Here is a 16,849-nt window from a genome sequence, read left to right on the forward strand (position 1 = left end):
AGAAAAGGAGGAAAAAAGAGAAGGGTTGAAGGAAAATAGAATTGGAAATTATAAGTTTTTTTTTTTTTTTGAATATGGAAATTATAAGATGATATGGAAGATTTGAGCCTATAAATTGGAGAAAGAAAAGAGAAGAAATACCCTAATAATCAATCACTTTGAAGCAAAGCTTAGCGGGGAAGTTCCCGTCTTTTCCAACCTTTTCTTCAGTGTAGACTGTAGACTGTATGAATGGTCTTTTAGTGTCAATCAAATGCTGACTCACAAGTCACAATTCACAACGGTCGTTTTCCTATCCATTCCGTAGCGAAAAATCAAGGCAGAAAAGGAGCTATAAATTCCCGGTCATTGTCCAAATGATCATGAAACCTTCAAGCTTGCTTCCCACGTTTTCTTGATTTCTAAAATCCCAAATTTTTAGCTTGAAAATTAGAAAAGATATATATATTTGTTGAAATGGAAATGGAAGTAGAGGACCCATTTCCAGATGAGCTTGTACTTCCGGAAACAGTGCTTTTGATGCTGGATTGGCCGCTGCCGCCACCGGTGGAGGTTCTGCTGCAGGAAATATGTGCAGAGCAGTCGCAGGAGCCGCCGGACGCGGAGGCCAGGAGGCGGCTGGCTGATATAGGTGAAGAGGGGGCCATGAAAGTTTTGAAGAGAATATCTTCTAGTCCCACTCCCATCAGACATTTGAGTCGCTTCATATTTTACATGGTGAACAGATACCCAGAGTGTATCTCTGAAGATAATAGGAAGAGGAGCCATGAATCTACTGATTCTACTCCACCCTTCTTTCGTAGCTTTTCTCCTCTAGGTACTCCTCTCGTATGCCACAGCATTCTGGGTTATCAAATTTTGATACGTTAGATCTAAATAGTCTAACTATACTGAATATGATATACGAGAGATCTGACTTCGTATAAGAGCGGAAGCGTAGCCCGTGTTTATCTCCAACCACAGTTTCCAACTTCTTAACGGTAGACCGTTAGCCATTATTTGCTTCATACCTCACTCTCTAGACGGTGTATTGGTGTATTGGTGTCTACTGCCACTTAATTAAGGCCCTAATATATAATATAGGGAAAATTTGACATATACATTGATACCCAACGGAAAATAATGCAAATTATTGTTTACACAAATTAAAATGTACGTTGTTTCTTATTTTGCAAGGTAAATGTGTTCAAGTTGAAGGCTTGTATCCTCTGAAAGCCAAGCGCCCGTTATCATTTTGTAATGAGCCGCCCCCAGAATGTAGTGAGAGGGGAAGCTCACGGATGATCAGTGAACAGTTAAAATTGCTGAGCCAACTTGAATTTCGGAAGTTATTTTTAATACTGAGCTACATTGGCAGCAGGTTAATCACTGCTTTATCCTTTAGCTAGATAGATAGATGGGAATGGGATATTGTAAATTTCTGTTTTTGCTCTTTTTCAGAAAGAAGCTGGAAGATGTTGTATCCCCAAATGAAGCTGCAGAGATTCTGGGAATTTGGGGGAATCTTCCTATGACAGAATTTGAATCACGAATCTGGAATGCCTATGGACGCCAAAATTATGATGGGGAACGACCTAAGGTGAACCTCACATCATATGATTAGTTTGTCTAATTTAAATATGGATCTATGTTTTTGTTTTGTTCCTGTTCTCTATCATCTGATCACAGTAATCTTCACTATGATCAATCAGAATTAACTCATAGCTGACACTTTCTGGATAAAGCTTCTGCTTTCAATTAATGCCTTCATTTGTTTAATTTAATAATTTCAATTTTTCGGCAAGATCTCTATTTAATAATTCCTTGTCCTGTAAGTAGATTCATAATGTATGTATCTATGTGTACTAATGCATCACTCTTTTTGGCCAATTCAGAAACTCGAGTGAATGGGTTATGGGCATTTTACTTCTCGTCTTCAATATTCATTGAAACTCATGTTTTTCTATGTTTATGTCACAGTATTTGGATTGGGATTCTGGTAAAACACATATGTATTATTGTAACGTTGATCAAGAAGGAAACTGCACTTTTAAGGTTTGTATCATAAGTTCATAACTGATGTGCACTATCCCCTTATTATTGCCTTTGTTTTTGGAACTCCCAAAATATTTTTCCTCTTCAGTCTAAAAAATATGGAATTTATTATATTTGTAATGCAATGTTTTCTAACTAAAGTGTATTGTTATGAGATTTACAACTTGCTGTGGGTATACTCTCTGCAATCAGCAATGGAAATCTGGTTTCCAATTTGCTTGTTTCTAGTTTATCTTGAATGTTCTTGATTCTGTTAGGATCAAGCGCTTACCACTATGCCAAAAGCTATAGCTAGTAGCGAAGGCGCAACTTTATTTCCTTATAAACTGCCATCATATTTTCGGGACGTTGGGTGCTGAACTTGGCCTTTTAAGCCCTTAACTGGCCTCTGCCCAACAATCCCCCAGCCACCGGGTGCTAGACTTGGCCTTTACCGGCCTCCGCCCAACAGATTCCATGGTTTCTTAGTGTTTTCCTATCATTCAGGGGATACGTTTGACCACAACGAGAACTCATCTACAGAGGGCTCTGGGGGATGAAAATGTATTATGTGTCAGATTTCCTGCAGAAAATGAATGCTGTCCCAAGATGATTGCAGATGAAGGAATTCTTGTTGGCTTGAGGCGCTACCGATTTTTTGGTAACTTAATAAAATATTTTCCTTGATTAAATAAACTTTCTGTATGCGTGCATGTGGGTATCCTCTTCAACTTTTGGTGTGTTCTTATTAAATTCCTCTAGATATGTTGTAATTGTCGGCATCACATAACCTCAGTTTCTCTTTTTGATTTTTCCTTAATTTTTCCCTTCATCAAATTTTAATAAAACGCGCCTTATTTCTGGTCAAGGTTTACTGCTTATAGCAATCTTCACTTTGCCTTCTAGAGCCTGGATGCTTATTGCTTGCAATTACCTCTATTTTTGGCTTAACTGGAAAACAAATTTGTGTTTGATCTTCTATTTTCCTCTTGATTTGAGATAATAGGTTTCTTCTTTACATTTAAAAAATATTTAAAAAAACCAAATTATTTATAATTTTTATTTGTTTATCCTATTTTGGGTTTGTTGTTTGTAGTATATAAAGATGAGAAGGAGAAGAAGAAGAAGAACCTAGAAGAAAGGAAGAAAGATCCAACATTGTTGAAATGCTACTTTATTAGCATTGTTGAAAGGTCCAACATTGGACCATGCGAAGATGGGAGGAGGCCTTACACTTTTTTTGAGAAAAAGATTAATGAAGCAAGGTCACAGTTCATGCATGTGCACACAGTTTCTAGTATTGCTAAATACATTGCCAGGTATGCTTTCATCTGATATTGATCTGAATTTTTATTTTTCTCAAGAAAAAGTATCTTACCTTCAGTTTGAATGCAGGTTTTCTCTGATTCTCTCTAAGACAATAAAATTCCCGATTGATCTTGCTAATGTTGATATTCAAGATATTGAAGATATACCTTGCCGTGTACTATGCTTCCCTGTTAATTCCTATTTTTTTTGGTCTTATTTGTTGTCTCAATTGCATGGTTTTTTGTTTTGTTTTGTTTTTTTTTTTTTTTTTTGTTTTGTTTTGTTTTGTTTTGTTTTGTTTTTTGTTTTTTATTTTGGTTTTTTGGTTTTTGTGTGTGTCCCATTCAAATGAATTCAGTATTGCAAAAATCGCGCCTAGGAGCTAGGTGTTCTAGGCGCCCTAGGCGGTCCCCAGGCGCCTAGTGATTTTTTCAACATTGCAAATGATAATTATTCGCCTCTTGGACTTTCAATACTCTAATCTTGTAGGATGCAAATGGTCACATTGTCTATGATCAAGATGGGGAACCCCGAATCCACACAGATGGAACTGGATATATTTCAGAAGATTTAGCCCTGAAATGTCCCAAAGGATTCTGCCGTGCAAAATTCATTAGAGATGGAAATTTTGAGGTAACAATAGTAATAAGATTAATGGCGTTTTCCGTATTTTTCTTTCTTGAGGATTGCAAGATATTTTGAAGTTGCCCCATTCTACTACGCCCGAGTAGGGTTTCAGTGATGGCTAGGCAAACCTACTACATCTTTATGTGTTATGTACACTTGTTTTCTGCACACGTGAATATAGGAAAACTCTCTTTAAACATGCAATAAAATACGTAAAAAAGGGTTTACAAATTACAGTATCAAAGTACTGATATAGTAATTTTACAGTTGGATGAATCTAAATATTGCATATTGAACAAACCTTGTGCCTTTGAAAAGGAACCTTCTTTTTAGAAGCTTGCGGGTTTTCAAATAGAAAACATTTTATTTTCTTGAAAGTGTCATTGTATTAGAGCTGCTTATATCATTATGTATTTCAACAAAAATAATATGCAGCAATTTCGAGATCTTACTGAGCTTGAAGACACGAACAATGAAGGAATACAATATTGGAATAGAGAACTGGTAAATGCTGGTCATCATGAGCTTTGACTTCCAACTCAACTGCCTTTTTCTTTCTAAACATTTCTTATTTGTGACTTTTCACCACTCTCATTGCATAATAGTAATGTTGCATTTTTCTTCTTTTTCTGCCTTTTGAAGCCGCCATTGCTAATGCAATTTCGAATGTTCAACAATGGGCGTGCCATCAAAGGAACTCTGCTAATTAACAAACAGGTAATTTCTCATTTGTCATTATGTTTCGATATACAAAATTTAGTAGTTGATAGGCAACATATTATCTGTTCTTAAGGGTGTGGCACCATCCTTTTTGTTTACACTTGTTTGTGTGTGGATTTAGCAGTTCTATAGGTTTTCTGATGAAATGGTAGGATAAGTGAATTTGTAAATATGTGCCATAAGAAGGGGATGGCACAAAGGTCATTAAAATTTAAACGCATTTGTAAACAATGAAAATTAAACGAGAGCATTGTATATGATGCGCCCGGACTTCCCAAGCCATTTGATAAAGCATGGAGATGGATTCTAAAAGGCTAATAGGCTTGGGGGATAACAAGATTACGCTGGATGAGAGAAGAGAATGGGCTTTGCCAGGTGGGCTGAGGTTGGAGGGCCTAGTAGGTCGAGAAGTGCATCCCAAGGGCCAGTGTGGTGGAGGTTATTCGAGTTTACCAGGGAGTAGTCTTGGCGATGATGTAGTTGGATTAGATGTCTATAGTTACCGTCTAAGGGTAGGGTAATGTAGTTGGATTCGAGTTTACCAGGGAGCAGTGCTTTGAAAACAAATTTATCATTTTTGCTATATCAACTCTCTATATTAAATATTTACTTTTGTACGAAGTAGTAGGTATTTTAGTAAAGTTTCAACATTATTTTTATTGTTGCAGATTGGACCTGGAAAAATTCAGATTCGACCTTCAATGGTGAAGGTTGAGAAAGATCCAAAAATTTTGGTTACTTCCACTTTTAACTCATTGGAGATAGTTGCAATTAGGTATATCCTTCTCCCCAACATTTACTAATAGAAAGACTGAATCCAATCAATTCTCCCATGACAAAGTCACTCAACGGGCTATAAATCAGACTAAAAAGATTGAATCCAATCAAACGGGTTATAAATCAAACTAAAAGATTGAATCCCCAATCAATTAATTAGTCTAACATATGGCCTTATAAACACATATGTTCTCTCTTATTTTTTCAATGTGGGACTCTCAACAAAATTAAATGAAATGCATTTATTTGCTTTAAATTTGGCCTGACAGTTCTGCAAGAAATTTTACAGTCGTCTCATTCACTAACTATTAAAGTATCTGATCCAGCCATAAACCCAGGAGGGCCAACTTATCAAAATTTTTGATTCTTTTGTTGACCTATGGAGGGGTTCCTGAAGAGTATTTTTTCGCTTTAATGAAAAGTGCTTGGGAAGAGATAAAAACCATATACACCGACAAAAGAGCAGCATTGAGAGGTAAATTGGGAATCTTTGTGCAATGCTTTACATATTTTCCTACTTTCTCCTAGAGTGTTGTTTTCTAAGTTTGTGCTGCTGTCAGTCAAAGTAAAGTATTCTACTCTACTCCCTGGAATCCTAGATCCTTTTTGGAGACTTGAAGAAAATCATGAATTCTTACTCAATTTGTTCTCCTTGATATTTGTTTTGTTGTTGGTTTTTTATTTATTTTTATTTTTTTATTATTATTATTTTTTTCAAACAGCTGCTGTGAGACATGGAGAAATCGACAATGAGTTCACAACAGCTAAGCTAATATCATCCGGGGTGCCTATGGACGAGCCTTATCTCCAGGGTTGCTTATCCAGACTGTCAAACATGGAAAAAGACAACCTTAAAACAGGAAAACTTCCAACAAGTGACAGTTATTACCTAATGGGGACAGTTGACCCAACAGGGACGCTAAACAGTGACGAAGTTTGTGTTATTCTGTAAGTATATCGATATCAATGAAATATCTTGTCAGTTCTATTCCAGTGCCACCAAGAGATAGAGTCCTTCCTGTTGTATAGATGGCCTTTAGGAAAAGTAGTTGATAGGATGGATTTCCTGCCAAGGGGAGTTGCGCTTCCACAACCTGGTTAGAACTTGGTAGAGGCTTAGAGCTTCTAGCATGGTACTTTAGCCCTCGATCACATTGGTTATTTTGTGCCGTACCAAATAAGCTGCACTTCAATTTCTTTTTTATTTGAGTGTGAAGAGAAGATTGGGCCACCAGGTTCACATCACCTTTGCTTAACTCACCTGAATCATCTGTAAAATGTAGTCCTTTGTATTTTACAGCTTGGCTGGCACTAAACAAAGACTCCTTCTGTCCCATTTTATGTGTTTGGTTCAGTTAACGAGGCTTAACTAAAGTTATTTTTAAGTCAATTTTCGTCGTATTAAGTTTAGTATTTGTATATAAAATTTATATATTTGAAAACTACATTAGGATTACTATTGAATACAAAAAATTAAATTTAAAAATACTAAAGAAAATAAGCAAAAAAGAAAGAGTTGGTTTAACCAATAAATAGTAAACGTACAAGTAAAATGGGATAGGAGGAGAGTATATCATGTATCTGACTGACATAATAAATAAATATGTTTTAGATGCAGTCTGTAATGCATGAATTGTTTTAATTGACATGTGCAGTGATAATGGTCACGTTACTGGGAAAGTGTTGGTATACAAACATCCCGGTCTTCACTTTGGGGACATACACATTATGAATGCCAAGTATGTAGAAGAATTGAATCATATTGTTGGTAACGCTAAATATGGCATCTTCTTCTCAACAAAAGGCCCAATATCAGCTGCTAGTGAAATTGCAAACAGTGATTTTGATGGTGACATGTATTGGGTTTCAATGAATCCTCAGGTTTAGTTTCTCTCATACAACGTGAACTTTTAGAAGTGTTAAGAAGTGGATTCTTCAGTTTGTTCAAGTTGCCTCGTGTTTCTATAAGACGATCGCATTATTATGTTTATATTCCTTTTTCCAAATCTCCTCATATGTGTGATAACATGAATTTCAGCTATTGAGCTACTATAAAGCAAGTGAACCATGGAGTCGGATCCATGCTGTTCCAAAGGCTGTCACCAAAAGGCCATCTGACTTTATGCCTGATGAATTGGAATATGAACTTCTTCGAGTGTTTTTAGAAGGAAAGAAGTCGGGGTATGTTTCTCATAACTTGCGTATTATACTGAAAACTTACAAAGTAAATTCTTGGTGTTGATAAATGTGCTGTATTATACTTAACTATATGCATCATATTCAAAAGTTTAGATGTTGATGGACTGCTGAATTTTAATCGATAAAAGTTGCCTTCTTTTAGTTTCTTCTTATAGTTGCCTTCTTTAACCCCAGCCAAGCTGGCTAAAGATATATAAACTTGTAACTACAAAGGCCACGAGTCGAATCCCAGCCTTCTTGGTTTGAGCCGGTCAGCTATGGGCAACCTAGGCTGGTTTATCTCCTTGTGGTCCTTTGCTGGCTAAGGTCATAAGGTGGGATTTACCCGGTGCACATCCTGGGGTAGTGGCTGCGGGTTTCTCTCGTCACCTCAAAAAAAAATAGAATCTTTTACAATGACATACTTATCAATGTTTTTCATACTTCGCTGCTCTTTCAGCAACAATATGGCAGTGGCAGCTGATTATTGGCTGGCATGTATGGATCAATTTTTGACATTGGGCAATAATTGTGCAAAGGAGAAGCCAGCTGACCTGAAGAGAAAGATACTTCACTTGATTGACTTGTACTACGAAGCATTAGATGCGCCTAAAACTGGAAAGACGGTTTAGTTTCCCACCTTATTGGTCTTTTTTGTTTGTTTCAGTACAATGTTGGTAACCTTCTGTGCTTGTTTTATTTTCACTTGTTCAGTTTCTCACTTTTTCCTACTTCTTATGAGATAGGTGAATATACCTCGTACGTTGATGCCAGAAAAGTATCCACATTACATGGAGAGGAGACCTAGCTATCAATCTACATCTGTTCTTGGTAAACTTTATGACTATAAAGAGCCATCCATAGCTGAAGAAAACTCTCAAAAAGGTGAAACTTAATATTACATTCATAGTAAGCCTCCTTCATGAAAAATGGGTTGTTTTTTAAAATTATTTTTATTTTCTAGTGTTTAGCTGAAAGTTAGAATATTGTATTTTTTCTATTTGATTTTTTTTTTTTCTAAAAATGAACACAAATTTATTAGAAAGTTATTTTTTTAATAAAATATTAATTATTTTAATAAGGATACTAATTATTATTTATATTAAAATAAGTTATAAATTAAAATTTATAATAATTATAAAGATTTAAAATAATTATAATAAAAAATGTACATAAATAAATTTTAACTTATAACTTATTATAATAATAAAAATAAATTTGAACTAAAGAAATTGAAGAAAAAAAATTTAGTTTAAAAAAAAATTTGGGCAGTGGGCTGGACCATGTCAACATTTTTATTGTTAGGCTCGACTCTGTCCAACCCATATTTAATCGGATATTGATAAAATGTAGAAAATAAAAACTTAATTATTTTTAATTTCTATTTGTTGGATTTTATTCCCGCTAATGCTGTTAACAGGTGTTATGATTTATGAATTTGAAATTGTGAGTAGACCAACATTGCTCTCACTTTTGCATCCATAGTCTCTTTGTGCTTGTATTAGGAAAGAAGTGAGTTGATGATAGCTGAAATATAGATGAAATTTTGTATTATATATTGTAGAGATCTGGAAGCTGCCATGTTTTGAAGTTGAAGTTCCTGAGACATGTTTGAGCCTTTGGAAAGAGAGATACCGCAAGGGCTACTTACCAGAAATGTCTGAGGCCATGAATTGTGGGACTCCCAAATCTGAAGCAAGAAAAGTTGCTGCAAATAATGTTATGAAGAAATACAAGCAGGTATATCCCCTCACTTTCATCGTTTATCTATTTCCATTGATTCCGCTTTGTTTGGTAGAGTTTATTTTAGAGTTTATAGTTTATTTTAAGTTACAAATAAGCTACAAACTCTGTTTGGTAAAATATGGGTAGCTTACCATTTCGTTTCATTTTATGTGTCTAGTTCGGTTAACGAGGCTTGACTGAAGTTATTTTTAATTCAATTTTTCATAATATTAAGTTTAATATTAATATACAAAATTTAGAGTTAATACCTCCAATGGTCCTCCGAGTATTAGCAATTTACCAGGTGTGGTCATCCGAGTTTTAAATGACCTCTAATGGTCTTCCATGTTTTAAAAAATAAGCACCCGTAGTCCTAATTCTTAAAAAAACTCGAGTTTAAAATAACCACGAGACGTCCTAAAAGGACCACAGGTGGTTATTTTTTAAAACATGGAAGACCATTGAAGGTCATTTAAAACTCGGATGATCATAGCTGGTAAATTGTTAATACTCGGAGGACCATTGGAGGTATTAACTCCAAAATTTAGCTAGGCGTGCCAAACAGAGCCGAAAACTAATTTTACTTTGTAAATAAGCTTGAGAGTCCTGATTGTGGAATAGTGTGAACAAATGCAGTTGCTGTATGAAGCTGGTGATTTTGAAGAGAGTAGAAGAAAGGATGATGACATCTTTAATGAAGCTCTAGCCATTTATCATGTGTGCTATGATTATGCAAAGATGTCAAATGATGTCCGAAAATGCGGGTTTGCCTGGAGAGTGGCTGGCTCTGCTCTTTGCAAATATCATGCATTTAAGCAGAAGGGCAGCCCAATCCTTATTTTACCATCCATTCTGCAGGATATTTTGAGATGATTATTTAGTTAAGTCTCTATTTATTAGTATGTATAAGTCTCTATGGAATAAAATGCTTTTATTGGTATGTATAAGTCTCGATTAGTATGTATAAGTCTTGATGTAATAGGATGATCCACATTTTAGTGTTGTATTAGTATGTTTTTATAACTTTTAATTGAAATGGAATAGTGTGTGGTAATCTTGATTCTTGACTAGTCATCTCTGGATTAGTCTGTTTTTGGGTAGAGGTTAATGTTTGAGCATAATATATATATATAAATATAAATGTGCAATACATGCTTCAATTTAATCAGACTCGGAACTAAAAAGAAATTCCGTGCAACTACAGCTAATTTATTTTGTACCATTGAATTGAGAATGTCTTAAATAATCTTATTTGTTCCATAATCTACTTGGGTCATATCAATTTGAGCCAACCACGTACACAAAGTTATAAAATTTTTAGTTGAAATGAAACACATGCTTCAATTATTATTAAGGCTAAGAAAGTGATGAACATTTCTTATTACAGTGAGTTGCAATGAACATCTATTTAAAGATTAATGTAACATAGAAGGAATGTGAGTGAACAAAAGACACAGCAAATACAATAATCATTTATATTTTTTACATGTGTACAATCCTTTACTATTGACATATTGACATAACAACATTATATTTACAGATCTACTGAACCTACCTAAGGTCTCAGAGTATATGCATCCCAAGTTATTGTAACTATAATTGACAGTTACACAAGAACTACTTTAGCTATTGTAACCACACTTCATAGTTCAATAAAAACTGTGAGATTATGATTACAGTTTGCATGATCTAATCTGGTTTACTCTCATTTGTATGCATTCAGAACAGCATGTGTATCCTTGTATCTTTGTAGCAAATATTTCTCGCACTTTATGGGAGGAAACCTGGAAATGGAATGCATTCAAACTAAATTTGTGAGGACAGATTAAATCAAATTAATAATTCAATATTGATGACATATTATGCACTAAAATGTAGTAAAGTTTTCCAGTTTGCAGAGTCTGTAAATCAGTTCATACGTATTTCTTCTACACCCTTTAAATACTCGATGAGATTGAGACACTATAGACCTAGCAAGTACTGAATATTAATCTACTTTGAAAATTAAAATACTAATGAAGATGATAAGGAAGAAAGGGAGAAAAGAGATGATACTGATAAACAATGACAAAAAGGCAAGAGCGGGTGATGTTTCAATGAGAACCGCCCCTGTGAGAACCTACGAACTTGTATATGAATGCACACAATCTTCTACATGAATACACACAATCTACCCTCGAGTAGTTTTTGTGCATCGGTGTAGTAGTTTGTGTGCATTCACGTTGGTTCTCACGTTCTCACCCAAGGGGTGGTTCTCATCTGATCACTAATCAGGCAAGAGCTCTCTACAAAAGCTTCTTTTGAAATCAAATGCTATATAAGGCCACAACTACATACTTCGGAGGATTATCCTTTGATTGGCAGGTTGGAAAGCATTCAACAATACAGTCATGACTAGGCTCCACGAAAAATGGAATCTGCTCATAGAAAGCAAGGGTATACATGATCATAAATTCTGTGACCATAAATCAATCTATGACAGTCAAAAGCATCTGCCGAACATATATCATACTGCAGGTGCAAAACAAGTTCATATCTAGTGTTCTAGAGGCTTTAAACAGCCAGAGAGCTATAATTCGCACATAACAGGGATACTTGGAAGAGAAATAAAAGTATTACCATTAAAACAAAATACTAAAATTAATTCAATTCCACTGTTAATTATTAGAGAAAACCCAAAATAAAGGCTTACAGAGTATCTTTCTTGACCATTTACCAGGACTCGATGCAATGTTGATCTGGAAGAAAATAGTAAATAAAGAAATAAATGGGCTTTGCAAGAAAATTGCAAATCAAGGCAACATACTAAAATTATTTTCGAAAGATAAATACAATTTGTTTTTGCAGCAAAAAAGTTTGATATATGGATGAGAAACACCAGAATTTAACAAAAAAAAAAAACACCATTTGTATATGTGCATATTCATATACATATAGAAAACATACATGCAGAGTTGCAGACACACATGTATGTAATCTAATAAAACTGGGAACAATATATGCTTATAGAAGACATGCATGCAAATATTTAGGGACTTGATGCACACTGGGTAAAAAGACTAGCTAGGTTCTATTTATTGATGAGAAAAATATTACCTAAATTTAAGGTTACTCCAGCGCTCCAACATATCACCAAGGTTTACTACGAATGCACTGTAAATAGAAACCAAGGTTCTTTAAAACCGTTGATTATAAAGTTGCAAGAATGTCTAAACTGTGCACGTCATAATATGCTAAAAATACATATTTAAAATCAAATCAGTTTGGTGCTTTAAGAAAATGGCTTTGTTTTAAGAGGTTGCCTGTTATATGATGTGATATTTTCACAGGAAAATATATCCCAGAGAGAAGTCCAAGAACACCACTTAGACTTAATGCACACTTTACATCAATATTAATAAAAACAAGCAGCTTGTGATAGTAGGTTCTTTTGTTGGTACTCTTCATAGGAAGTAGGAACAATATCTAAAGACACTTAATTACCCCTTCAACGGCGGTACATACTCCCAAACCTGAGGATTAGCATCCTTATCCTTGCATATCTGGGAAAGTTAAAACTGTAAGTTCATTCCACTTAAAATGAAAGTAAATAACTATCTAAAAAATCTTCAATTACGCTATTTAACATACCTGAAGGCCATACTTATCATCAAGTGCTAAGAGTGTAATCAAACCATAATCACTATGTGCACCAGCTCCGAAAATTCCCTTGGTAGGGTCAGAATATTTACCTAGTATTTATAACATGTGCTAGTTATCAATCACACCAAAACAAACAAAATGCTGCTTGCATTATATTTCATTTGAACTTTACCCACCTTCATAATGTAGCAGGCGTAGAATGGCTATAGGTTTGCCAAGATATTCAGGCTGCTCAAAAAAATCAACATCCAAGTCTAATGCAAGAGCTATGATCCTTGCTATTGCTTTTGTCACCTTACTAAATTAAACATATAAAATAAATAAACAAACAAACAAACAAAAAAATATGAAAAGTTAGATATATAGAAAAGAACCCTCTTTCCAAAAGCAATCTGGAACCTAGAAACCATTAGGGGAAGTGGGCAAATTTGAAGTCCATGAGTTATGGAAGATCTTGAAAATTGAAAGAACATCCAATAAGAATATGATAACAGTAACAATGAAAAGCTTCCTACACAGAAGTTGTCAATTAAACCAAAATATATACAGAAGTTGCTCTTTCTATGGACAAAATCTGGATTGAGAAATCTGAACAAGGTAGGAATATCAGAACTTACAGAGCCTCTTGGTGATACTTCCCCATGGTTTTCCTCCATCCAGGCAAGATATCTTGCAAACAATGGATCAAGTCAAATATGTTAACAAAATTGGCTTTCTATGAGTCAATTGATGTATGGTCCACAATTTGTTCTAAAGGAGTGAATGGCATCTGAAACTGAAATTAACCTTCACTAGGCCATATGTTTGGCCCATAAAACTGTCTTTCTGCTTCAGGATCATCTTTGGGTAGTTCAATACCAATATAATATCCTTCCTTGTAATCCCCTGAGCCCAAAATGAAAAGGATGAACTTCAAAACATAGCTAGTTCTACAGGATTCCCAATGGAGAAGTAGGCAAGTTGGGGGAAGAAAACTAACAATATATGCTCAATGGAATACATACATACATACATACATACATATATATATATATATATATATATATATATATATATATATATATATATATATATATATATATATATATATATGGCAATAATTTTTTGAAGTGTGTCAAGATGCATCCAGTTTAATAATGTTGAAAACTAAAGAGTTAGGTTTATCTATAGGGTTGTGTCTGTTTATGAATAGGTGTCAGTTATGGGTAGTTACTTACAGTTATGTATTTGTGTATATATATGTACTGTGTTTCTGTATTAGAAACAGAGAGAATACCAATATAATTTCAGTTTTATATTCATTTCCTAGTCCTTGATTCTTCATATTGCTTCCGCCTAACTGGCGGGTGGTATTATTCTCCACCCGCCAAGCCATTCCATCTTCCAAATTCAACATGGTATCAAAGCCAACAATTTGAAAAAAATTTGAAAATTTTTTCGGTGAACAGTAACAAGTACTGTTCATCCGAAACTATTTTCTCAGATTACTTCCTAAAGGTGTGCTCTTTTGTCAAATAATACTACAACCGTCCTCTCCAGTCTCCGGCGACCCCGACCCATCTTTTCCGGTCGCCGGAACACCGCCCACGCGCCACCACGTCGCCGGCGTGTGAGGCCATCTCCGGCGAAACTTCCCAGTCCGGCTCGTCGGCCCTCTGCAATTTCGTCTGTACCATCAGATTTCATTTTGGTCGCGATGTCTTCTGACAAAAATTCTTCGGGTATTTCTCCTGCCAATAATTTACCTACTTCTTCGAGCTCTGTTTATGTGCCTAATTTGTCTGAAAATCCGGTAATCACTTCTAAAAGATTATGTGGTTCTCAAAATTACCACTCTTGGTCGGATGCCGTAGAATTATGGTTTATGGGCCAAGGTGTTGTTGACCACTTGCAAAAAGGAGTGGATATGATACCGGAAAAAGAAAAGTCAGTCTGGCAAAGGTTAGATGCTCAACTTTGTAGTCTCCTTTGGCAGTCTCTTTCTCCACAATTGTTGCCTTTATTCCGGCCCTTTAAGACATGTGTCGAGGTGTGGAGTCAAGCTCAATCTCTGTACACTAATGATGTCTCACAATTCTATAATGTTGTTGACAATTTGGTTAACTTGAAGAAAGATGGTATTGATATGGAAACTTTTCTTGGCAAAGCCCAAAGTTTGATTGCTGAGTTTGGTACACTCATGCCTATTGGTGGTACGCCCGCAGAGCAACTTACCCAACGAGAGAAATTCTTTGTAATACTTCTCTTAACCAAATTAGGTCCAGAATTTGAAAGCATCCAGAATCAAGTTCTTGGAAGCAACGAAGTCCCGGGGACCACCGAGTTGTTCAAACGGCTCTTGCAGGTCACCTCTATCCCAGGTACTCACACATCCACTACCGAACAATCTGCTCTAGTCACACAAGGAGGTCGTGGACGAACTAACAATCGTGGTGGATAGAAAAGCACTAGAGTTTGTGATTATTGTAATAGAACTGCGCACACGCGAGATCAGTGTTGGAAACTTCATGGGAGACCGGTACGTACCCAAGCAAGTGTTGCTCAATCTCAACCTGGGGAACCAAATTCTCGAACCATTTCCGCTGCTGAGTATGAAGAGTTTGTTCGATTTAAAGCCACTCCCAAAGCTTCTGGTTTAACTCCTGCAACCCACACTGATGGAACTCATACTGCCCTTGTATCCCCTTGGTGACTTCATTCCCAAGGTTGTTTGTGACAAGCTTCGCCCTGGTGCCTTCATTCCCAAAGGTTGTTTATAGCATTGTTCCTCTGAAGCCATCCAACACTGTTATTCTCTAGCTGCTTTTAATCTTCATTTGTAATGTAGAGTGTATGTTTTAATCCAAGCTTGGAACTTCTAGATGTTCCAGCTTGAGGGGGAGTGTTGAAAACTAAAGAGTTAGGTTTATCTATAGGGTTGTGTCTGTTTATGAATAGGTGTCAGTTATGGGTAGTTACTTACAGTTATGTATTTGTGTATATATATGCACTGTGTTTCTGTATTAGAAACAGAGAGAATACCAATATAATTTCAGTTTTATATTCATTTCCTAGTCCTTGATTCTTCATATTGCTTCCGCCTAACTGGCGGGTGGTATTATTCTCCACCCGCCAGGCCATTCCATCTTCCAAATTCAACAAATAAAAAGTGTTTATAGTATATGTTACACTGTAACTAATATTCCAAACATTTAAATAAAATTATCTATATCGTAAATTGATTTTAAATATAACGGATTACTCTAAGCTATGCCAAGACATAATCTAAGATAAATGATACAACAGTTTACTAATTACTAAATCAAATTATCTACATTGCAAATTGCTTTCTAGCATAACTGGTAGCTATGAGCTATGCCTAGAAGGTTTTAAAGAGAAAAGTTTGCTTTTGACCCAGGAACTATAATGGCAATCTCAAAAATAGTCATTGACTTTGAAATTGTCCAACTGCAACCCCTCTTCTTCTTCTTCTTCTTCTTTTTTGCAATATAAAAGTTGGTCCTTCAGTTAGTTTCACAGGAATCATATTGTCTATTTCCTTTATTAATCTTGGAAAAAGGGCTCATTTGTGTTCAATTAAGGCTCCGTTTGGAAAGTAGGAAAATGACTTCTAGAACCGGAAAATGAGTCATTTTCCATAAAACATTTTAATTTTCGATGTTTGGCTACAAAACGAAATATCGTATTTGTGTGTTTGGTTCATTTTCCAGAAAATGAGTAGGAAAATTGTAAGAATTGTATACTACAAAATTTTAATTATTTGAATTTTTGATAAAATCCTTTTGTGAATAGCACTCATTAAGCCTTGTGGACAATTTTGAATATATATATATATATATATATGTGTGTGTGTGTGTGT

At 35.3% G+C, this 16,849-nt stretch overlaps 2 protein-coding genes across 3 annotated transcripts in view; one reads left to right on the forward strand and one right to left on the reverse strand.

Moving 5' to 3' along the window:
• Positions 1-365: 365 nt before the first annotated feature.
• On the forward strand, positions 366-10,389 carry LOC109184805 (probable RNA-dependent RNA polymerase 5). The gene is made up of 19 exons (XM_019334845.1): positions 366-817; positions 1,177-1,360; positions 1,441-1,579; positions 1,960-2,034; positions 2,521-2,674; positions 3,110-3,332; positions 3,409-3,496; positions 3,811-3,954; positions 4,384-4,452; positions 4,591-4,665; positions 5,337-5,443; positions 5,772-5,920; positions 6,168-6,393; positions 7,101-7,326; positions 7,484-7,626; positions 8,084-8,249; positions 8,370-8,508; positions 9,188-9,363; positions 9,985-10,389. The coding sequence occupies exons 1-19, from the start codon at positions 457-459 to the stop codon at positions 10,219-10,221; spliced, it is 3,081 nt and encodes a 1,026-aa protein (XP_019190390.1). The 5' UTR covers positions 366-456; the 3' UTR covers positions 10,222-10,389.
• Positions 10,390-10,789: 400 nt separating this feature from the next.
• LOC109184808 (2-oxoglutarate-Fe(II) type oxidoreductase-like) overlaps positions 10,790-16,849 on the reverse strand; it is an 8,211-nt gene continuing 2,151 nt past the window's right edge. The window contains exons 3-11 of one of the 2 annotated variants that reach the window (XM_019334850.1): positions 13,777-13,875; positions 13,608-13,659; positions 13,167-13,288; positions 12,979-13,079; positions 12,832-12,890; positions 12,445-12,501; positions 12,041-12,086; positions 11,686-11,765; positions 10,790-11,132 (exon numbers count right to left, since the gene is read on the reverse strand). In XM_019334850.1, the coding sequence (XP_019190395.1) occupies positions 11,054-11,132; positions 11,686-11,765; positions 12,041-12,086; positions 12,445-12,501; positions 12,832-12,890; positions 12,979-13,079; positions 13,167-13,288; positions 13,608-13,659; positions 13,777-13,875 (695 nt within the window). In that variant the 3' untranslated portion in view covers positions 10,790-11,053. The remainder of the gene's footprint in view (positions 11,133-11,685; positions 11,766-12,040; positions 12,087-12,444; positions 12,502-12,831; positions 12,891-12,978; positions 13,080-13,166; positions 13,289-13,607; positions 13,660-13,776; positions 13,876-16,849) is intronic. The other variant, XM_019334851.1, reaches the window with a different exon arrangement.

This window comes from Ipomoea nil, unplaced genomic scaffold (genome assembly GCF_001879475.1).
Source record: "Ipomoea nil cultivar Tokyo-kokei standard unplaced genomic scaffold, Asagao_1.1 scaffold1286, whole genome shotgun sequence".
Taxonomy (NCBI): domain Eukaryota; kingdom Viridiplantae; phylum Streptophyta; class Magnoliopsida; order Solanales; family Convolvulaceae; genus Ipomoea; species Ipomoea nil.

Excerpts from the sequence above, each read along its gene's own strand:
- LOC109184805 (XM_019334845.1), top strand. The coding sequence starts at position 457 with ATGGAAATGGAAGTAGAGGACCCATTTCCAGATGAGCTTGTACTTCCG. Across the intron at positions 818-1,176 it reads TCGTAGCTTTTCTCCTCTAG|GTAAATGTGTTCAAGTTGAA; the intron begins GTACTCCTCTCG and ends TTATTTTGCAAG. Across the intron at positions 3,333-3,408 it reads ATTGCTAAATACATTGCCAG|GTTTTCTCTGATTCTCTCTA; the intron begins GTATGCTTTCAT and ends GTTTGAATGCAG.